Source organism: Micropterus dolomieu, linkage group LG10 (genome assembly GCF_021292245.1).
Source record: "Micropterus dolomieu isolate WLL.071019.BEF.003 ecotype Adirondacks linkage group LG10, ASM2129224v1, whole genome shotgun sequence".
Taxonomy (NCBI): domain Eukaryota; kingdom Metazoa; phylum Chordata; class Actinopteri; order Centrarchiformes; family Centrarchidae; genus Micropterus; species Micropterus dolomieu.
Window position 1 is genome coordinate 7957098 of NC_060159.1, and position 23520 is coordinate 7980617.

The 23520-nt window shown below is 40.7% G+C and overlaps 3 protein-coding genes across 6 annotated transcripts in view; 2 read left to right on the top strand and 1 right to left on the bottom strand.

Moving 5' to 3' along the window:
- ccdc85cb (coiled-coil domain containing 85C, b) overlaps positions 1-6052 on the top strand; it is a 44420-nt gene extending 38368 nt beyond the window's left edge. For all 4 annotated transcript variants that reach the window (XM_046060518.1, XM_046060519.1, XM_046060521.1 and 1 more), the window contains 3 exons: positions 1185-1277; positions 2676-2774; positions 3885-6052. In XM_046060518.1, the coding sequence (XP_045916474.1) occupies positions 1185-1277; positions 2676-2774; positions 3885-3974 (282 nt within the window). In that variant the 3' untranslated portion in view covers positions 3975-6052. The remainder of the gene's footprint in view (positions 1-1184; positions 1278-2675; positions 2775-3884) is intronic.
- Positions 6053-7118: 1066 nt separating this feature from the next.
- Positions 7119-13720, bottom strand: ccnk (cyclin K). Its single transcript, XM_046061235.1, has 11 exons — positions 13571-13720; positions 12422-12660; positions 11959-12040; positions 11735-11866; positions 10751-10856; positions 10593-10650; positions 10059-10228; positions 9754-9962; positions 9531-9561; positions 9115-9186; positions 7119-8687 (listed from the first exon to the last, which is right to left on the bottom strand). Exons 1-11 carry the CDS (start codon positions 13577-13579, stop codon positions 8143-8145), a joined length of 1653 nt encoding a protein of 550 aa, XP_045917191.1. The 5' UTR covers positions 13580-13720; the 3' UTR covers positions 7119-8142.
- A 4364-nt stretch (positions 13721-18084) lies between these two features.
- Positions 18085-23520, top strand: part of bcl11bb (BAF chromatin remodeling complex subunit BCL11B b) — a 30390-nt gene continuing 24954 nt past the window's right edge. The window contains exons 1-2 of the mRNA XM_046061490.1: positions 18085-18109; positions 18210-18513. Of these exons, the coding sequence (XP_045917446.1) occupies positions 18450-18513 (64 nt within the window). The 5' untranslated portion in view covers positions 18085-18109; positions 18210-18449. The remainder of the gene's footprint in view (positions 18110-18209; positions 18514-23520) is intronic.

Below are 23520 nucleotides of genomic sequence, written 5' to 3' on the forward strand. Positions count from 1 at the left end.
CATTTGAGCATGCTGCGGAACAGCAACCTTCTTAATACCAGAAACAACCACATTCGTATTAAGCTTTTCATTTTGTCCATGATTTTCTGATATCAGAGCTCATGAATGAAGCACCTTATGGCAAACGACTGTCATCTCCATGCTATCAGGGCATGTTTGACTTTTTTTACCTGTGTAAAAAAAGGCAAAACTTTTCTTCTCTCTCACAGTTAAAGCATATTGATGAGCTTTCACCAGCTAAGGAAATAAATAAATGTCATTAAATCATCACTGTACATTCAATACAAACTTGTGGTTGTCAGGTGAGCAGTTGTCAGGCCGTAACCTGCAGGACGAGCGGAAGAAAAATCAATTTTTCATGTGGTTGATTTGATGTGAATAGACTGTTGGGCTGTTTCCACAAAACATCCCTCTTGGCTGCAGTGGGATTATTATTTTATTTCTCTGCTATGAGGTTGTGTGGGCTCATTCTGGCACCTAAATGGGGCCAGCGGGTGCGGAGGGAGCTGACAAACGCATCGCTAGTGAGCAGAGAATTGAACCCGGGCTAACAGAGCCATGGAGCTGTGTCTAATGCAGGGCCCTGATGCCAGGTTACAGTGAATAGTGCCATTGTGTGTCCCAGAGATCTCTGTGTCCCTCTAACAGAGAGCCACTGTCTCATCCTAACCGGGGGGTAGGATGAGTCAAGCAACCCCCCGGGTCCTCTTCCTGGCTGGCTGCTCCCATCACACCCGGTTAAATCACTCTGTGCAGGTAGCAGACCTGGCTGGGAGTTGAAAACGTGGTGAATGCAAAAAGGGAAAAAAACACAAGGGAAGGAGAGGTGATTTGAGTTGGGATGAAAGGGGTGGCATTTCCAGTGGTACAGTACAAGAAATGTCTCCTGTTAAATCAGAACCAAACACCCACTTATAAGGAGAGCGTGGTTTAATTTGGGTGAAGGTTATTGGATGTGGCTCAGATGAAGAGCTCCGTGGGTTAAAGTATGTGTGACAGCAGATGAGAAAGATCACCAGTTGTTGTGTTGGTACAGACCTGACCGTTAACCTTTGTCGCAGGTCACCCCTTCTCTCACATCTTTTCTCTTGCTGTGCACTGTCTACTGTGGAGGAAATGACACAAAACCTTGTTTTATAAAAATTTTAATGATTTTTTTCCTTTGTCTTCTCGTCCTCCCCCAGGGTACTGGCCGTCTCCCAACCAGCGAGTCCTCTCCTGCCACAGGCTACCTGTCCTGCGTCCAGAAGCCTGAGGCTGTGGTGCATGCCATGAAGGTAATAGTCACTTAGGAAATTAGATTTTAAGGAAATTGTGGTGTTTTTCTAGTGGAAATCCAGTTTTGTTAGCTACAAAGCCAATGCCGTGTTTATCAGTGGAGGAGCGCTAACATTAAAGCCGTTAAACTATAGTTTCTGACATATTCTAAATATATCTGCGAGCCGCCTGTCTGCAGTTAGTCGGCGTGCCAGAGCGGACATGTAAATAAATGTGAGCTGAACAAGAATCACGGCTTCCTGTAACTCCTCTTTTTGTGACATTGTAGATGTGAAACTCTATAGTCAGAGCCGTAACGGCTCTGGTTGTAGTTATAACGTTAGTTAAATGAAATCTCAAAGTTCAAACATTCCTGTAGTATTAGATGCATTCAGCAGCAGCTCACTGTATCCTAGACGGCATGATTTATACCGATGGTGGTTAAATGGTTTCACGTAGCTTTGGTTAGAATTAAAGAGTGCTGGTAAAGGGATGAACTAGATGTGAATATGCTACATTGAAATTATGGCAGATTATGTGTAAAGTGAAATACACATGCTTATTCTCTCTTACAGATGGCTGAAAAAGTTGCACCTTCCAGTAGTAAATATTTATTGACGTGAAATTGTTTACATGTTCACTTTTTGAGACTGTAATCGATTTTATTAACATAATCCATTCAGGAAAAGGTTTTATAGCCCACATACATACTAGTTTTCAATATTGGCCTGTTCTAAGTGTTATACAGTAAAGGGGTCTACTATCCAAATCATTCTTAAAATCAAAATATCGGCTCATAAATCGGCTCTTTTTCACTTTGATATCGGCATCGGCCCCCAAAAACCCATATCGGTCGGGCTGTACTTTTTGCTGCATACACTGCTATACTGCTGTTATGGCTTCAGAAAATGCTTTAGCCAAATAAACAAATGTTTTTCAAATTGATAAAAGAACTTATTTATATTACACAGCCAAGGGGCACAACACCAGACCAATAAGAACAAATCTGAGACTCCAGGTTCAGATCTCTGAAAGTGGTTCCAGATTCAGATGTCTGGAACCAGATTTAAAATCTGTGATCTGTGAATCTTATTATTTTAAGTATTTTAAGCCTCTTTTAAAAACGCACTTTCATCATAAGGCTTATAATGGTTTTGTATTAGCTGCCTGTTTAATTTATTGTTTTTATTCTCGTTTTATGTCCTGTGTAGTTTATTTTTTTTTGTTAGTGAAATAATTGAGAAACCAAATGTTTCACATAACAGCTTCTTGAGAAAACACTTCAGAACATTAATTTTTTTTGCTTTAGCATTGCTAAAATAGCACTCACACTCCTTACCTATGTGTCCATCTTTAGTGAAATTCACATATTAATGTAATTGGTCACGTCATACACTCATCACAATGTCTGCCGTCAGGTGCTGGAGGTCCACGAGAACTTGGACAAGCAGGTTCCTGAGGACTATGAGGACGACCTCAGTGAGAAAGAGAAGGCCATTGTGCGAGAGATGTGCAATGTAAGTGCAAAACTTGCCCTACTCCCTGAGCACGCCTGCCTTCAAGTCTAGCTTCCTATATCTTATAAGTCTCAGCAGAAACTTTTGTCCTAGGAGGAAGTAAAGCGAGCATGAGGTGAGCTGCAGAACTACCTACATCATATCATTTTAAAGCTAATGTTGAATATAGTCTAAATATTGATGCAAGTAGCAGAAAAGCATGTCACACTTTTTCTGTACTATTTTCTTACCACTTCTGTGAACAAAGGAACCTGATCTCCAACATGTTCCTGTTTATTCAGTCGGTCTGTTTTTCTCGCTCTCTTCTACTGGGTGCAAATCAGGTCGGTGTTTGAGCTGCTTTCACTAATAAGGAAGCCTCATTTAGACTCATTTGGTTTGGAATGACACTTGCAGCAGTGTCCCGGGCACAGCACTCCCTCTTGCTTTTTTTCTTTCTCTCCATCTATCTCTCTATCTCCACCCTCCGCCCACTCCCTCGTCCCTGCTCCTGGGCCAACTCTAAACTGAAAGCACTAAGTAGAAGCTCGTAGTTGAGCTGTCAGAGCAATTAAACTGGAGCGGCAGGGAAAAGAGCACTCCCCCTCTCTGTTCTTCCTCTCCTCTGCCCTCCCCCTCATCTCACTCCATCTTTCTGTGTTGGTGCTGAAAGGCCCGGCCCGGGATAAAAGCTCCGCTGATTAGAGAGAAAACGAGAGCTGGGCTATCTGGGCCCTGCAGAGGTATGTGACAGGCCAGGAATCTGGGGAGCATTACAATAGTACCTCTGTAATATCACTGGGGTCCCGCGGGGGCCCCTCTCACTCACTCGCAGAGAGATCTCAGCACCAGAGAGCAGCCTAGCAGAGACGAGGGACAGAGATTCAGAGATAGCTCTACCGTAATGTATGTGTGTGTATGTGTGTGTGTGTGTGTGTGTGTGCAGTCTTTGCAGCTCAAAGTCAAACTGTGAGCATTTGAAGTTTTCACTCTCGAAGAAGAAAGTTTTTTTTTTTTCCTTCTGCCTAGCGTTGCTCTTTCAGTCTCTGCCTCCATGTCTGCCTGTCTCTTTCTGTATGTCGCGCTCTTCCTCTTTCCCCTCTCAACTTCTTCCTCTCCTCCTGTTTGCAGGTGGTGTGGAGAAAGCTGGGTGATGCAGCAGGATCAAAGCTGTCCGTCAGACAGCACCTCTCTGGGAACCAGTTCAAAGGGCCGCTGTAGCATGGCAACCGGAGAAAGAGAGAGAGATCAGGATTTACAGTACCTACACTCACCTGAAAACACCTCTTACTACCGGCGCCTACACCACCCATCATGCCGTGCTCCCTACTGCCTACAGCACCCAGCATTCCTTTAACACTCTCTGGCTAAGACTAAGCTACTAAATGGACCTGTTAGTCTGTTATTCACATGTACAAACATGTTTTTATCTCAGAGCTTATGAAGCGTTGACAACTGGCAGCTAGTTTCACTTATTCGCCACATTTCTTCATTGATTTGGAGGCTTCCCGCTACACAATGATTTCTCTCTGTAAAAGCTGTAAACACATACCACTTTTAGTCCTTTAGAGCATAGCTGTGCTACACTAAGCTAGCGATATGACAAGGTTGACAGACCTGATTAGGCTGCAGGAACAAAAATCTCTTCACATGTTGCTTTGGGATGTGAACGCAACATTGTAGGGGTGTCTTCGGATAAGTTTTGATAGTACCTCCTATAGAGACTCTAGCTTCTGTCACATGTATCGCCCCCCTCGTGGTCAACAAGTATAACTAGCATTAGCATTCTAAAGTGTTAACTAATGTGAAACCCACTGTGACCTAGCGCCTTTTGCTCATAAGACAAGTCTATGGATAATAAAGTCTAGAGATCACTGTTATCTTGTGTATATTATGTATAAAACCATACATTGTTATTGTTGATTTTACTTTGATCTATTTTGTATTCTAGCGTGGCCATGTGATCAATTATTTAGTTTGAAAAGCACACACAACCGGACCTTAAACAGGGTTAGCTTTTGTTTGTTTTTTAAATTCTTTTCCAGATTCATTGATATTATTCCTTCTCTCTGTAACCTCTGAAAATGTATCAAGGTCATTCTGAATCAATCCATCTCCACAGACTAATGGATAGATAATTTTCTTTGTGAAATTAACTAAATTTGTATGCTGTGTGCATGCTTGACAATCATTTTCTCAGGTTGGGAGGGCTACAGCTTTACCTTTGCCCATCTGGTGACTGTGTGTGTGTGTTTGTGTGTGGAAGGAGTCTGAATGGTTCTCTTGCAGCTGTAGCATCTGCCTGTGAATCCTCTTTTTCTCTATTGAACCCTGGTTACAACTCGGTTAAAGACTGCTGAAGGCATTTGCTGAATCCATACAAAAAGTATCATCCTATTAACGGTAATAAAACTGTCAAGGCCAAATACTAAACCCTAAGTTCAGTTAGGATGGAATTTTTTGGATTGCTTCTAATTCCTTGGTTATTTTATATCTCAGTAGATGAAAAAAAAGTTTTCTTAAAGGACTAAACCCTTTTCTGTTGTCATGGATTCAGCAGGTGTGTTCATGCAGTGCATGTTTCTTAAAGTTTAATCTTTTTTTCTTAGAATATAAGAGATGAAGTCTTCCCTTAGATGTCTCCTGAAAACTAACATTTAAAAACAAGCATTTCTTGATGTCAGAATGAACAAACATTATTTGCCATAGTATTTATTGCCAGGTGTCAGATAGAGATGGGAGCGCTATCAGTAACTGAACAGTCATATTTTTAATTTATCAGATTTCCTGTAAGTTATTTGATGGATAAGTATTGTGACTTACAGCTCTGGCTCTCCCATCTCTAGTGTTATTTGTTCCAAATTAGAACATTTCTGAGGCTCCCCGCCATGCACCTCTGTTCCCTCAAATAATGGGTAAAAAATAAATCCAAGTGTGGTTTTTTAAAAGTGTCCTTTTTTCTAGGAACTGATTTGAAGCCATTATACAATTTTGAATACTTTATATATGGCATTTGATTTTAAATGTGCCACATTTTTCTGCATGGTGTTTTGATTTGGAACCCAACTCTTTTTTAAAACATCTATAGTGTTTCTCTTTTTCTGCCTATATGCTAAAACCAGTACAGAATCTTAGAATCTACAGTGTAAATGTCAATTCCTGTAGTAACTAGCATGGCTGAAACTTCTTTTCATGAATTTCACTGATAAGATGGATTTATTTGGCAGGTGAAAAGAAAACAGGAACTAGGCCACTTTTAGAAAACTTTGGAAAAAAATAAACAAAGTTGGTTAATGATACTGTGGAGTGCTGTCTTTATTTGATGAAGCAAACATTTTTGCAGGTTTTTCAGAGCATGAGTTGACTGCCCTCTGTTGGTAAAGTACTGGAAGTAAAACTACTTATATGATGTTCTGTACATTAGTGATTCCCAACGAGGGTACAGTACTGTGAGTGGAAAGCTTAAAAAAATAAACTTAACAATATAAATAAATAAATACTTTATAAATAAAATATGTAAATCAACTAGTAAGTTATTACTAGAAAAAGCTAGAAGTATGGTTAAGCAGTTGAAATAGCTTAAAGTAATGGATAGACTGTTTAAATAGTTAGCTAAAGAAATAGGGGCTAGAAGTATGGATAAGCAATTGAAATAGAAAGTAATGGATAGTTAGCTTAAAGTCATGGATAAACAGTTGAAAATAGCCTAAATCAATGGCTAAAGGTAATGGATAAAGAGTCAAAACGGTTAGCCTAAAGTCATGGACAGAGTTGAAACAGTTATGCTAAAAGTAACGGATAAACAGTTAAAATAGCTAAAGTGACTGTTGAAATAGTTAGCTAAAAGTACTGGCTAAGGAGTTGTCATAGCTAAAAGCCATGGATAAACTACATAACATCCAGTTTGTAATCCATCCATTGATAAGAACATGAGTGACATATAAACGCAGGTCTCTATTAGAAGCCTGATCTGTTTTTTATAGAAGTTCTTTGGATGTATAAAACCTTAAAACCCACTGGGTCACCTGCTTGAGCTAGTTCTAAGCTGCTTAGATCATGCATACCAATATAAATATTTAAACTTTTGTGAATATAGACGTGAGACACATCATTAGATCAGTTAGATTCTACACAACCGTTTAGTTCATTTTACAGAAACAAATGCGCACCAATGCAGTTCATTCAGATTTACTAGCATGGTCAAGGCATGTAAGGCTTGTCTCATAGTGACATCTGTTTCCAATATAAGGAGGTGAGTTCGGTTATTTAAGTCTGTTGGTAGACAAAAATACTGTGAATGAAAGCATTTGCAACTTAATGATCCACTCTTTGTCACCTTATACAGACTGAACACACACCAGTCAGTTTAAAGTAGGAAAAGCAGGTCTTTATTGTCCCAAGAACCTCTCAGACACAAAACCAAAGCTGCGTGCAGCATACAGGAAAAAGAAGCCTGACTAAGGCACATGTGGACAAAAACTCTGAAAAAAAGCCTAAATGAGAAGGTCAGATATGTACAAATATACCTTAAACTGCCCATGGTTGGTTTGATAATGGGGTTTATGTACTGTAGTTCATGTAATACTATCTGCAGGGCAGATTCACTAAAAGTAATGTTACAAGAAATAACGATGCGATGAAATTACAAAAACTGACATGGTCTTATGGTAGCGGAAACATCTTGTAACATGGCCGCAGTGTTTTCACTGAATGGAAAGTAATGTGACAAAAAGGATAGACATAAAGTTTGAGTAAACTGTATGTTAACGAACATCTCATTTAGTGTGACAGTGCTTTTTATATTTGACTACTGCATGTTCAACCATCTCAAGATTTCATTACGCTCCGTTTTTCTCATCAAAAAAGTGGGAATGTGGAAAAAAAGGAAAATGGATTGCAGGGGACAGGACACCGTAATATTCATGAAAACCAAAAACACAATCGGGTTAATAGAATATAGAAGGAAATATGGTTGAGTTACTTCAAGGTAAAGTAAAACCACCCTAAAACTAGTGAATGAGAATGTGTGACAAAACCAACAAAAAAAAAAAATCAGGGTGCTAATATTTTCTGGTCCATTTCCAGAACAATAGCAACAAGTGGACAGTGTTTGTTACAAGATCCTGGAACTACGCACATTAAGAACCATCCTGTACATGTTTAGGCAATTTATTTCAGGATCGCTGCAGTCTTTCAGTGCCAGTTCAGGTTCTCATAAAAATACTGTCCAGACCTCAAAATTTGTTGCCTTTATTAAGAACCTCTTGAACATTAGTCATACTGGAGGTGAACAAGCTCTCCATCTGTTTGTACCAGAATAACACAGGTTCCTGGTTATTCTCCTTGTCCAGTTCTGCACAGATTCAGTTCAGAAACTGTTGTCACATTCTCATCTCATCCACCCACCACGGTTCAGGGGCATGCCAGGCGGAGGGGGCAGGGGCACCGGAGACTGTCCTGGGGGCACGGGGGGTGGAGGAGGGTATCCAGCAGGCGGGAGACCTATACCCGGAGGGGGTACGTGGCCTGGCGGCATGCGTGGAGGCGGTGGTGGAGGGTAGCTGTTGTATCCCGGTGGCGGATATGTTGGCGGCAAGTTGGGTGGCGGGTAGTTGGAAGGAGGAGGGCCTGGAGGTGGTGCTGCAGGCGGTGGATAGGCGTGGGGGTGATATGGTGGTATTGGGGGTGCGTAGCTGGGCGGCATGGGGGCGTAGGAGGGACCTTCTGTCTTCATCATCGACTGCAGGCTCTGGTACCCTTCTCCGGACATGTAGGAGCTGGTGGTGGACATGATGTAGTTGGAGGGCGGAGGTGGAGGCGGCCGATGCGGTAGGGGAGGGGGCTGATGTGGAGGTGGAGCGTGCGGGAGAGGAGGAGCTGTTTCACTTCCTGGTTCTGCTTCTGTGGGAGGGGCTGGAGCAGGGGCTTTACGTTCTAGTGAGTGAAGAGAAAGCAACTTGTTAAAAATGTCGAGGCTACCAATTCTCTTCACGATCTCAAATAACCTCTCCATTCCCAAACAGTGAGCACACAGCTAGACCAAGACTGCCAGGCTTCCGCCACATAGGAGGTCTCATTATCAGGCTCAAGCACTAATCAGATTGGTCTGGGAGAGGGTAGGAGTATGCGTGTGTTGGGAAGCATATTGTCCAGACAAGTTGCTGGTTACGTAAGCAGACTAGGGAGACTAAACACTTTGGCTTGTTTTCTAAGCTTCAGTCCTCGGCAGGTGGTCCTGGCTACTCATTATGGGCCTATTTGGTGGCACACGCAAACAGACAGTGGGCTGTTGAGAGCACACTGGCACGTCCTCACAAACTGGACTGGATGAAGACGGTAGACAACAAAGAGTCAGTCTTACCTGGGGGAGGCTGCGATGTAGGCAGAGGGGGCATGGGGCTCTCCAGTCTAGGAATCTTTGATCCAACTTGTTCTGTAAATCAAAACAGACCAATTAATAAGATCCAAAAATTATTTAAAATCAATGAATGCATTAAAAAGACCTTTGCTGTAGGTAAAAACAAAACAAAGCTATAAAAGGTTTTTTTTTTGTTTTTTTTTAAATAAAAACCTAAAACCTGCCAGGAACATACTAATCCCAGCCACTTAGAATCTACAGTCTATATCTGTAATCTTGCAAAGACTAAATTGATGTCATTTTAATTAACTTAATTTGGGATTATTTCAGTGGATGACCAGACATTTAACGAGATTTCAGCAGTTTTAAAGCCCAAATGAGCAGAATTTCGCCTGCATGAGGTTTAACAAAAGTCTTACCTGGAGCCTTTGGTTCATCTTTTGGGGATGTCTGAAGAAAAAGAAAATGAATGCAAATACTCAGATCCCACTTTGATGTAGGGTTGTGTTGATATATGAATCAAGTTAAATACACATACAAGATGTAGGATCCTGATATTTTAAATAAATGTAGAAATTTGAACTGGGGGGGATATTCTACTAGACACGGATTTAGACAATCCAAATTCAAGCATATAATTACATGTGAACGTTTTAGCTGGCGTGCAGGGCTGCCACCCTGAGGGGAAGTCTTCTTTGGTGGTGGGGGAGGAGGGTTGGCAGCTGGTGGTTGTCCCTGTGGGGCTGGAGGAGCAGGGGCCTGAAGAACAGGTACCCGCTCCTTCTCCTGCATCTGCTGAGGGATGGGCTTGTTTCCCTGGGAGTACAGGTCCAGGATCTGGTGGCAAATGTCTCAAAGACAAAAGACATGTTTTTGTTGAGACAAGTATGAAAGGAGATGAAACACTGTAGGACAGACATGAAGTGTCGCAGCTTTATGATGAGTACCTTCAAGCAGCTCAACTGGGACGTCCTGGACAAACTGCTCCCACCAGCGGCGGGACGACTGCTTGGCGGTCCACTCCTGGATGTCAAACTTACAGAGGCGGCCGGCCAGGTACATGACGGCTACCGCAATAATCTCTGGTTCCCACTGAAGAGACAGCATGGTGCACAGGCTGCCAGGGACACAGGCAATGTGGTTATAGTCTTCTCTCAGTTTTGTCAGCTACGAGGAAAATGAAACTCTGGAACCTTAAAAAACAGACTATTTCCTAATTCTATTCCATTCTGTGCTCCTATTTTTTGTTGCTTTGACTTATAAAGAGAGGCAGACAGGAAATGTGAGAGAAGATGATAACATGATGCAACAAATCCTAATAAATAAACATTTCCTGGACTATAAAGCCTGTTATAGTAATATTTGTATTCATCAGAGCACATATTTAACAGCCATCATGTTAAGAGTTGTAAAGACAAAGCGTATTCTACACATGACAAGTCTGCTGTAAAATGAGGGTAGTTTACAGGCTAACTGCTCACCTGTCATTGACAAATGTCCATGCCATCTGTAGCACCTTGCACACTTTATTCTTCTCACCTTTAAGAAGGAGAAAAAAGATCCACATGCTTTCCAGATTCCTCAAACCAAAACGTATCACACTCTGTGAACATCTAATGCCATACTTATCCCATCTCACCTTTGAGTTGCTTGACATAGCGCAGCAGGAACATGTAAGGATGCTCCACCTGCAGGTCAAATTTGATAGTCTGGAGCAAAATCCTCTCCAACACCATCACCTCTTCCTGATGGAAAAAAAAAAAAAAAAAAAAAAAAAAACTTACAAAACACATTTGGAAAAACTTACAAAAGACATGCAATACTCGGTAGTAACTTCAAATAAGGTGCATCTCCGTATCCTGTAGTGATTTATTACTATTATAAGTTGATTTTTCTGAGGCTCTTGATGTAAATAGCTGTCAGTTGCCCAGCAGTTCACGGGCATGGATTAAAATGGACATAAAAACATAAACATTTCTCTAATATTTACGATGTCCAGCTTCAATTCTCATTTTAAAAAGATCCAGCTACTTACAAAGCAAATACATGATGAAGGCAAACTGTTGCACATAAATAAATAATAGATGTATGAATGATGATTATGTATGAATAATAAGTAAGAATGAGTCATTCCAATATGGAGAGTATAACAGGTTAATCATTAGGTTAGTTAGAGGTGCTAGTCATTTTCTGACCAAAGTTTGTAATTACATTTAATCAAAACCTTCATAAGATAGCTAAAATGGAGACCTGACCACATCATGGTGTGTACTTAGAAACCCTTTGCACTCGCTACATAAAATGGCCCATGTGAACAGTGAGACAAGAGGCAGAATCCTACTATTTAAGATTATGGCTGTTTGTTGCAGCAGATTAACAGCAATTAGGTTGCAGCAAGTTGGCCTTCATGTTTTTTTGCCTTTTCTTTCTAGAGCTACATGATATTATGGCCGGCCTCTGTAAAGCTGGTTTACAAAGGATTTTAGGTTAAGTTCTTTTCTGCACTCAGTGACCAACAGAAACTCTTTGACCGAAATAGTAAAGTATACCTAGTCTTTGAATTTACAGGTGTGAACAGGAAAAAGGTCTCAAGACAACTGGGGGAAAATTAAAGAACCTGCACCTTTGGATCATCTCCAAACTGGGCAAATTGCACATCATTCAGTAAGCTGCGGGCTGTTTTGATGATGTCTTTACACTTCTTTGGAGTTTCCTCCACTTTCCCCGCCAGGAAAAGACAGCAAGCACCTGTCACCTGTTGGGGCACAGACCACAACCTTAATCCCACACATTAAATCCACTTACAGGAACAGGGAAAGATAAGGATTACGCATGAACTGAACTTACATATCTGGGGAACTGCTTGAAGGAGTGAAACATGTAGAAGCGGTGGAAATATATGATGCCAGTTGCCAGTGTGTCATAGTGTCTGATAACAGTCAAGGATATCACGGAATCCATTTATACTTGCTTGCGAGTTCTTCAGCAGCTTTATAAAATAAATCCTTACAAAAACATGTTTCACGTCAACTGTGCTGCTATAATCACAACATACAACAACTCACAGTTGTTTCCTTTTCTTTCAAGCATGTCTTCACAACTAAATGTTTATGTAACTCTTGTAGAAGAGTATAGAATAAGTAGAAAAAGCAATATCTTAACAGAATACAGTATTTTAGCTATACAATTTCTTCATAGTTTGAATGCTGATTTATTTATTTTTTTCCTGTGTTCGTCATCAGGGACAAATCATTGACTCATATCCTCATGCATTTCCTAGTTTTCAAATAGAAAAAACAATCAAGGATACAGGCCAAGTCTGGTCCCAACATCAAATATGAAGCGGGCTCCTTCTCTCCGATACCGGGCCTCTGTGCCAGGGTCCAGGCCTTCAGACTGAGAGGGGGTGTGGGCTAAATCCTTCTTGTCCCAGTACCAGCATGGCTTGATGTGGTCCAGAATTGCTTGGCCGGTCATTGAAAAGTGCTCCTTGTTTTCCTTCATGAGGGGTTGAGGAGAGGCAACATTGGATGGACCAGCTGCACTGGACTGTAAAGTTACAATGTATAAACAGAGACTGCAGTTAAAACCATAATTTACAAGCAATAAGTGTTAAAGACACTAGAAGCAACTTCCCCTGAATACTAAGCAGCCCTGGTGCATTTGGCAAAAAATCTAATAGACTGACTGATGTTCGAGGTTAATTATCTCAACATAAAAGCTACCGGGGATATAATGTCCAATTCTATCTCTGTCAGAATCAGTTTCACCCTGCTAAACTCTAGAATATACAGGGGATATATTAATATTTCAGCAACCTGGGACAACCCTGAAACTTGTGACACCACGAGTACTATTATTAAAAGCGACTTGTGTAAACACTGGATGTATGGTTTAGGCACCAAAAGTACTTGTTTGGGTTTGGGTACTAAAGATCTTGGTTATGGTTAGGAAAACATCGTCGTTTGGGTTTAGGTCACAGATTTTGGTGTTACACCGGCTGAGCACACAAATGTGTCATAATTAATACGTTAATATGGCTGAACAACGAAGAAGGATTTCCTCGAATAAGTATAATGGACTGTTATCTGCTCGCTAGCTTTCACTATGTGTTAAGTTAGCCGAGCTAGCGTTAATGAGAAACTAAAAGTTGGCTTCGTGGGGCTAACGTTACCAAATAACGTAGCCACCGATGTGGGACATTAATATATTATTTATAAGACACACTGTACGCGTGTCAGTTAAATACACTTACAAGCTAGAAAGAACTAAACTTTGAAAATCAGGCAGTCAGCTAGGTAACGTAAAGCCAACTGGGCGACACTCCTCGCTAACAGCTTCGGCTAGCAAACTTGGTCCACTCGAGGTCTTAACGCCGCTGAGGCTACGAGCGCTGCAAAACTAGTTGCAATTCACCTCGATCATCGGCCATCTGTTTTTAATGAAGCGCGACTCTTACCTTTAACATGTAGCCGTCGGAGTAAATAACTCAAAACACAAAGCTGTTGGAGTAATCCGCAGTTATTCACAATAAATTGGCTAACAAGTGATCAGCTACGGTCCCCATTGTAACAAGGGTACCGCCATTATGGAAAACGTCAGTGACCGATAGAAGACGTCATTACGTAGGACGTCTGACAAACGTATGTTGTTTTCGGGTTTTACCATAGACTGTCTATGTATATTTACCCGTGCAGTCAATGGTTTTACCTTTCCTCTTCTAAATTAGTTTGTTCAGTGCTTTGCTATTCCTATACTGGAAAATGTTTAATATGAAATACGTATGAAGAATTATTGTTTAATTTAAAGTATGCTGAAAATGTGTTATCTCCGTTAATATCCACTAGAGAGAGACAAAGTATTACTGGTGGACCTGGGCAGCAAGGACTGGATTTTCGACCCTTGCAGTCTATGATTTGAACAGATGACTCAATAGAAAAATCACTATTGTCTATAAAAAACATTCTTTTGAACTAACCGTCAAAGTGCTTAGCACAAGCAAGCAAGCAAGCAAACAAACAAACAAACAAACACGAACACCATTTCCACATTACTTTTCTATGAGTAGTTGGATTGTGTCACATGTCATGAGCAAATAGGCCTAGAAAAATATCATTGTTAAAATGTGAGTGAGAAAGAGTGAGATTAGAAGCAGCAGCACTCAAAAAAAAAAAAATCTAAATCACCCAAATGTTTATTTTAAATTAGAGAGATCTATTTTTTCAAACCAAGTTGGATAATTTAGGAAACCATGTATTGACTTATTGTGTTGTTTGTTAAAAGGGGCAGCAGATTTCTTTGAATACTTAAATATATGGAAGCAATTTATCTTTATCTTTTGAGGGTCATGGCCTACAAAATACATTTTTATCGATATAAATTTAAGAAAGCAGCCTTTCTAATCACTTTGAGCCCCGTAATGCAAGGTGCTGGAACAGATGAGAATGAGACTGAAATGATACAATACGTTTTTTTCATTTTCATTTGTGTCATTACGAACATCTGGCAAATTTGACTGAGAGTTTAACTTAAAAGAAATACATTCGTATATATAAGATTTACACAAGGATATTGGTATGAAGTACAGAAAACTACTGGAGTAGTATCTTTTGCAGAGCATGTTAGCAATACAGTGCAATAATCTTAAGAAAAATGATTGTGAATTATGGTAAATAAGAGAAATATCATTGGCTAAAACTAAAGTCATTTTTCACTCTTTTAGACTTGATTTATACAAGAGCTCATGGTAATCATAACCACCTTCGTTTGCTTTTAATGTTACAGGGTTACAGAGCAGACTACATCTATAAGTAACATCTTGTGCCCTCTTCATTTCCCCTCCCACCCTCACTTCTGAAAGCCAGCAGTGAATCATTTACTTCGTCCAAATTAAAATTTGGAATCTGTATGCATTATATATTCACCCGTGCTCGGACAAATCCTCTTTACTTGAAATTGTCAGGATGTGTCCTGTAGAAAAGTAAGAGCCTTGTCTAGTTGTATTGCCCGTAGCAAGGGAGCATCTCAATCTGTCACTCAAGTCCACACACACACACACGCACACACACACACACACACACACACACACACACGCACACACACCACAGTAAATCAGCTTATGAATAATATATAATTGTACTTTCTTTATTAATATTAAACATTGCATAATGAAGCGCCGACCATAAGCAAATCCCAGAGCAATATTCATATTACCATGAGCTGTCCTGGAGTGGACCTTTCATTGTTTATTTCAGTCCTGTTGTGGTTAAACACATCAAAATGTCTGCTTTGACCACACTTAACCGCAAGTACACAAAATGCTTTTTTTGTATATGTTCAGTTCCGTATTTCCTATTATATGTTGGTCTATTTTAAGATATTAATGCACTTTTCACTATTCTTTAGAGAATAAACAGATGGGAGAGACATGAAAAATGGAAAATAAAAGGATGTGACAAAGGTTGTGACCCAGAATCAAAGCCAGTTAAGTTGCATGTACTTCTGTCCGCTGATGTGCAAGAGCTTCCATACTTAAGCTTCATCCTTGGGCTCATTTTTATGATTTAACATAAATTATAACTGCCTGGAATCCACTTAAAATCCCGGGTCATTTTGGAATAGAGCTAAAATGGCAACATAATGTCTCTTGTTACTTGGACAAAACTTTCACTTCAGCACATCCTCATCTCTTGTGTTGGTATTGCCCTGCGGTGTGCTCGGGTATCTCCACTTCAGAGATGGCACTTACCACGCGAGATGCATGTCTCCTTAGAGGCAACACTTTGGACTTAAAACCTTTCCTGTGTCCACAAGCAGGGTATTTGTGGTATATTGGCCCTGTGCAACCTAACTTAAACTGCCTTTGCCCAGTGCCAGCGGATACAAGCTATAATGGAGACATTGATGTATTATTGAGAAACCCATGGGTAAGGATCAAGGAGATGCTCGCAGCCAGCAGGGATGGCAAGGGAGTGTGTGAACTCAGGATAATGTTTTCCTTCAGCGTCCTATGTGTCCACGACTGCTGTTGCTCTTTTGGCCTGATGCGAAAAAGGAGACATTTCATGTAATATCACATACCGAATTCATGCGCTCCAGTCAAAGCAATATGCTTGACAACATGCTTGGGCTATCTGTGAAAGATAGCTGTTGTGCTGTTTCGTTTCAGTGTGGAGTCTGCTGAGTTTATGTCTACTTGAGCCAGAGCTGAGATGACATTTCATTTATATAAATAATTACTGTCCTGAAAGTCCCCTAGGCCTGCCCTGAAGCAATCAAACTTCTAATGCTCTTAAAATTGCCCAGCATGTTTTATTAATGGCGGACTATAAAATGCATTGCTATAGCTGCACACTTCTCTGCTGATCCACGAGGAAATAGTGTCAACTATAAATGCCCGTATTACAATTTATGTTTTTATTCAACAGTGTATTTTGACCAAATCATAGCACCGCACAGGTTTGAATTGGAGAGCAAGGTTAAAAAAAAGATACAAGAAAAAATAAAAAATAAAAGAAACTTGAGTGTGTCCTTAGCTGAGCACTTATCTGTGCATACGCTGATCTAAGTGAATACAGGCAGTTATGAAAAATTGCCTATTAATGCCATTAATTGCCTCTGAGTGAACCTGATCTGCTCTTTATGATTCTGAATTGCATAAATGACAAATTAAGGAGTCTTCATTCTAAAAATAAGAATAAAGTATGGTAAAGCTGTGTTAAGGTATCACCTCTTAAACAGGTTTGCAATGTCCCCTGACTGTGCCAACAGAGGGTACTGTTGCCTCACAACATGTTTCAAATGGTCCCAACAACAAAGATGCAGCCTGCTGTCCCCCCCCCTTTCAATGTGAGGAAAGAGGTGTGTTTTATATTGATCATGTGCAGTAGCTTTGTTTTGGTCATTTACAAAGCCCAGAGTGCCACAATAAAATAAAAGTATGAATTATCTTAATAAAAGGTGACCTTTGAACCCAGATTGGCCGATACGGTTGATTTAATCTGAATTAATCTGAATCTGAGGTGTAGGTGGTCCTGCTATTCAAGCCAATTTAAAACCTTTTGGTTTGCCGGCGAAATTCCAGCTGGCGTTATATGAAAGGAAAAATATGAGTAACAGTCTCTAAACTGATTAAGACTGGAAACAGGGAGTGTGGGAAAAGGAAATACATTATAATATTAGGACATCATGGTGTTCTGGATGTAATGAGCATTAAAGCCGATAAATGTTCAGGTAAGGGAAGGGGCTTTGGGTGGTAACTTCATTGCTTCAAAAGGCAGACCTTGTGACACTGCCTTTGAAATGAGTAACGACTGATTAGCGATAATTACTTATTGTATGGAGACCAGCGCTGAGCTCCGGGGAGCTACCGCTAGTTGTGTCCAGTGTCCGTGTGTTGTCCGCCGCCTTCACACGTCTTGTTGTGTCTGACGCGCAAATGTCACGGGCACACTTGAATAACTTGAATCCCATCCCACGCCATGGAGGCAACCCCAAACACACACCCACACCCACACTCACACACACAAAAAACGCAGGCTGCATACAGTCTGCGCGCACACAAATGCGGGGTCCTCCCAGAGCCTCTTTCGTCGTGTGAGTCAACAAGAAGTAGCCTCGACACTGTAGGAAACTAGGAAACATTGGACCTCTGCTTGTCGGACGAGAAGGAGGAGGAGGTGTCTTGTCTGCCCGCCTGCTCTCTCTCTCTCTCTCTCTCTCTCTCAATCAACGAGGCTTCTGCCACCAGAGCCAAGAGTTGCCGTTCCGCGCACCGATGCCAAAACGCGCAGGAGGAGTCAGTGCCAAAGGGTCATTTTAGCGCACCACTGCTGAAATGGAAGGACTGTAGGGAATCCTAGAATAAACAGCAGTCATTTGACCCCAGATGATATAATCATATCATTAAAATTAAGAAAAGGGAAACGGGAAAGGAGCCAAATAAGAGTCAGTACCCATTATCGGTGGAGTGCTCCGTGCTAAATCTGTCGCCGCAGAGGTGGGCAGTAGCGGGATTTTTATCTGAAAAAGGTCATTGCAAAGCATACCTTCCTCCGCACAAATCAGCTCAAAACTACACTTTGGCTTCCTCAATCCAGGTGCTTCCTCCGGAGACGCTGCAGGACTTTGTGGACAAACTGGTCTTCCATCCTTATTACGCTCCTGTCCGTCTCCTCACCTTCCGAGCGCGCATCAAAGTTGCATCTGAAGACTGTGAATAGTAGAGGGATTAGGAGAGGGCAAAGTTGGTCACCTGCGATCCAGAGAGCACCGACACCACGGTCCAAGCCGACTCCAAGTGCCGTTCACCGGGCGATGCCAGAGTAAATGCCGGGGCAATGTCCCGCCGCAAGCAGGTGAACCCGCAGCACTTATCGTTGACGCACAGGGAGACAATACAAGGTGAGTTTAAGAATTCTCAGTTCATGTATGATTAAGTTTACGCTACTACATTTATTTTCGTGGGAAAATAAGAGTATTTATTTGAAAATAGTTTTGATTCAAATCGTGTCCACCTACTGTTTTTTCTTCTGAAATCCCCCCCGAACAAGCAACAATTAGCGACAATAACTGTGATTTATGAACATAAATGTAGCATATGATAACACTTTGTGTACACACAAGGTCAACAATGTAGCCAACTATGTTTAGAATTTGAGTAAATGTAAATATTGTTTTACACCTTTAAACAATTCAGTAACATTTAAAAAACGCTTTTTTGCAGCTTCAAATGAGTTTACTAGGTGATCTAATGACAACTGCGTTGGGACTGTCTGGCTGTGTGTGTGCGTGTGTGTATGTGTGTGTGTGTGAGAGAGAGAGTGAGAGAAAGAGGGAGTTTGTGTTTGTTTGCATGTGCACGCACGTGCGTCACGCGTGTGTGAGCGTGTAATGTAACATTTCATCACAACACAATTTAGCATTTTCTCCAGCATATTGCAACATGTGGCAATGTGTATATTCACGTAGCCTATACTTTGTTACACATTTCACTGATTTCTAAATATAAAGGTATTTATTTATTTTGTCACACACACACACACACACACACACACACACACACACACACAGAGAGAGAGAAAAAGAGAGCGAGAGAGAGTCTCAAAATGATTTGTCTTGTCACATAAAGGCCTATCTGCACTTTAAGGTAGCATTTGAACAACACAACAAAAATGAAAGTGTTCGCAAGAATAAATTCCGTTAGCAATCACACAAAAAAAGAAAACAGCACACACGAGTTAACAACAATCTGAACTTTATTAATACGATAATTTAAAACGAAGGCTCATAACTTGTTTGAAGCTTTTCGGAGCAAAAATTGAGTGATGAAATTGCGCAGATTAAATCAGAGGCAGGAATTGTTTTTATGTGAGCACATGATTAAAAAGTCGCATAATCCAATTTCAAATCAATTATATCAATCTAACCTTCATCTCCAAGCGCTCTGCTTTGCCTAAATCCAATTTCATAGAGGCCTTAATCTGGGTAATTCATTGCAGAAGTTCATGATGTAATCTTTGGCCAATCACTTTTGTGTTGAAAAGAGTTAGGCGCATTCCGTCCCACCCGACACATAGACGAATCATTTATCCCATTCACTTTGTATCGCTATCTGTCTGTCTCTCATGCCACCGACTTTCCTCTATGTTGAGGTTGCAGTTGAAATAATTACGGTAATTTAAAATGCAAAGAGCAATCTGAAATCTAAATGTTTGCTACAAGCAGTGTTTTTGTTGTCCAGTTGAGGAAGTAGGCTATGGTGCACCCTCAACAGATTTTAGGCAGATGACAAATATCGATCCAGCTCGAATATTGATCAGTTGACAGTTTATTCTCTCTGCCGTTACCGTCTGCCAGTTAATTAAGGTGGAGACCGAGTTGATCCCCTAAAATACATTTTCCACTGTGCAAAAAAACGTAACTACCTTTTCACCCCAGGCATGGGTCTGTGTGTGTGTGTGTGTGTGTGTTTATCATTTTTACCTGACTGAATTATGACAAAAAATTACAACATTTTGCATATTTGTCCTTGAGGAACAACAAATTTGGACTACTTGTTAAATATTTGCCTCCCCTCCTTCCAGCCATGGTCAGGTCACTTTGTTTGACATCTTTTGCATGTTAGCTGTACAAAACCTCAAAGCACCCGCTGCACAGTCAGCAAATTCTAAAAACTGAACCTGTGGTGTTGAATGTATACTTGCATAATTAGACTAATAATTAGCCTACAATTTCTGAATTTCCTTATCAGAGCTGAAGCTGCCATTCAGATGTCTCCAGGATTCATCTGTTCTTGCCTGAAGCTTTTAATGACTGGTTTCAGAGATCATTTTAATCATTGCTGACCTCTCTGCACACACTTGCAAGTGTCAAACAACAACTTAACTTGACATATTCGCAAATGCTGCCAAATGCTTTATGTTTGACTCCACCAGGCAGAGGTCAATGCTGTGCTAAAGTGGCTATTAGAGCAAGTGAAGTAGGATGCTGAAAAGCTGGGCCATCTGGGCCTGAATCTCGTCCTACCTGTTCTTTCACATGATACACACTGTATCCTGTGCAGTAGTGAAAATGACCTGCGAGGCATAAGTGTACAAGTGCAAGATTAAGAAATTAGTGGACCTGCAGGTATTCTTTTGTTTGTTTTTATTGTGATGCTATGAAAGAGGTCAAGCGATACCAAAACTGAACTTCAGACAGATGAGCAAAAAAAATAAAAAAATAAAGTAGCAATTGCATTATTATTTATATCCAATTGTCCTCTCTCTGCCAGAACAATGGGTGTCTGTGTGTGAGTATGTACACAGATGCACTTGAATTTACATAAAGCGCCTGAGCTGGGTTTACCATACGTACAGGATATCTTAATAATGACACCACATCTCTAGCTGTGATGGATGGAGGGCTTTTAATGTACCTATCATTCAATGTCTGGAGGCTGGATGTCGCTGTGGGCTGTTTCCTTAAGCTGGGTGGGTCTATGGAGGAGCAGGATCACACCTCAGGCTGGAGGATCTGAGGAGCGCTGGGTGAAAACCAAACTGTAATTTGATTGAGTCAACATATAGGGCTTTGCATATGTACAGCGTTATTGTAGGAGAACGTTTCAGATATTGGGTTTTAAAAAAACAAGCAGGCTTTATTGTTTATTTTTAGTACATTTAATATGACCGTGTCAATTGGTTGGCCTGGTCCCGAAGTTGTATAACATTTCAGCGTCACCTGTGAAGAACAGTCACAAGGTATCTCCTTACAAAAGTAATAATATGAAGTTTCTGCAGGGTGCCAGTATAGATCAACCACATGTCAGATCAGGGGTGATTCAGTGTAACTGAACGCAGCCTTGTGCCTTGCAGCCATGGGCTAATAGGTCACACTCTACTTGGAAGTACAGAGAACCTGATTATCAGCATATTTCTGGACAGGCTTTTAGTGGAAGACTATGTACTGGAAATCTACTTGCCAGGCCAGACATCAAGACAAGGACATACAAGTGACTGTAACTGCAATAAATGTACACAATGCACAAGTATGCTCCAAGGAAAGTTGTCACGCAAACACACACACACACACACACACACACACACACACACACACACACACACACAGACTGTAAAACAACACATATCACTCACAAAAGAGATGACTACATATACAAACTGTACATGTTCACACACTTACAAATCACATGTAAGAAGCTATTCTGTCTGTTGAAGATTAATTTGACCTTCAGTTTACAGTTACACATCGTTTGTTTAATTAAAACTCTTGCAGGCAAAAACGAAAACATCCCCTCTAGGCTTTTTTTAGGCTCTTTCAGTCAATGATTCAGTCACATCCATGACAAAGAAACCTATCACAGGAATATCCTTATGAATGACTAACACATTAATGTGGAACGGCCGGTGTTTGGTACCACAGGCCTCCCTTGTTCAGGGACTTTGCAATCTAATATCAGGATTATTACAGAGAATTGTTGTCTGGATCCAGCCATGGAAGCGCCTTGCGGTAACTGTTTACTCTGTTTGGCATGCTACTTGTGAAACAGTTAATGTTTTCGTCTTTATTCGCACCATATGGCTGTCAAATGCTGGGGGAGAAACCCACCGTACGCACTGCAACGCCACAGTAAATATTCACACACATTGTGGTAACCGGATGATAATCTCACAGGAGATGATTGGGGAGCGATTTATGATTTACTGTCAGGCACTGAGGTTTGTTCTCAGATTGTCTTTCTATATTTCAATATTATTGAACACATTTAATCAATTTTGCAACGCTATAAAGCTTTTTTATTTTTATTATTATATCTCTTAAAATTGTTTGGCAAATTTGATTTATATCTCCAAATGTCATGCCTTGTATCGCGCAAGCCATTTATAGTAATTTAGTGACAAGTCACAGTCAGCTGCAGAGCCGTATTTTGCTCACTTTCAGGCTGATAATCCAAGATTTATGATAAGAAATGAGACTGCTGCAGATTAAATGGTGATAAGATAATGAAACACACAGGCCTGACCTTACACAACACACACTGTTGCAGCTCTCCTTGGCAATTGCAGCCGAGAAAAAGGGATAGGCTAAGCGAGGCCGCTTGTTGTTTGAATTTTTGATTGCAACCATCTGCAATGTTGCTGCTGTCATTTATTTTCAATGACAGCGTGAATCTTATCCGACTTTCCCTGTGGGGTTTACACGTGTGTGTGTGTGTGTGTGAGTGTGCATGTGTTTTGAGCTCAGCAAATGGAATTGGAAAACAAAGAAAGGGAGACAGGTCTGAACCCACACAGTATGGTCGACTGTCATATGAGTGCCCCTGGCTTTACTCTTCCTTTAGCAGTAGAACAGAGTGTGCGGCTGTTATTAAAATATTGCGTAAGGTCAGGACTTCAGTGTCAATGGAAAATACTTTTTACAGTTTCTCTTTTTAACGCCACTTTGAAAAATCTTATCACATTCACATCATTAAATAAAAGAAAATGTTTTCAAACCCAGCAAAGATGACAATTTCTCAGTTTCATATTCAACTTAGGGCAGAATAGAACATTTCAAACCATGTTGTAATTTTTTCACAAAATAAAAAGAGTCATCAGATTATAAGGACAAACAATTATCAAGGATCAGTGGGATATATAGGGGCAATTACTGTCAAAGGACATGAGATAAATGAGATGAGGAACCTCATAGACAAAACGCAACTTGGAATGTTTTACCTACCTAGCTTGTTTTACCTGGCCACTACTGTGAAAAAAACTGACGAGGACATCACATTTACAGTATTATATGCACATTTTATTTGACTGTTTTGACCGAACTGTGTGGCAAACATTTTAATATTTGCAATTTAATAAAAAGTCTCAGCTGCAAATGAAACAATCCCTCGCCTCGGACAGTGTTTCTTCATTT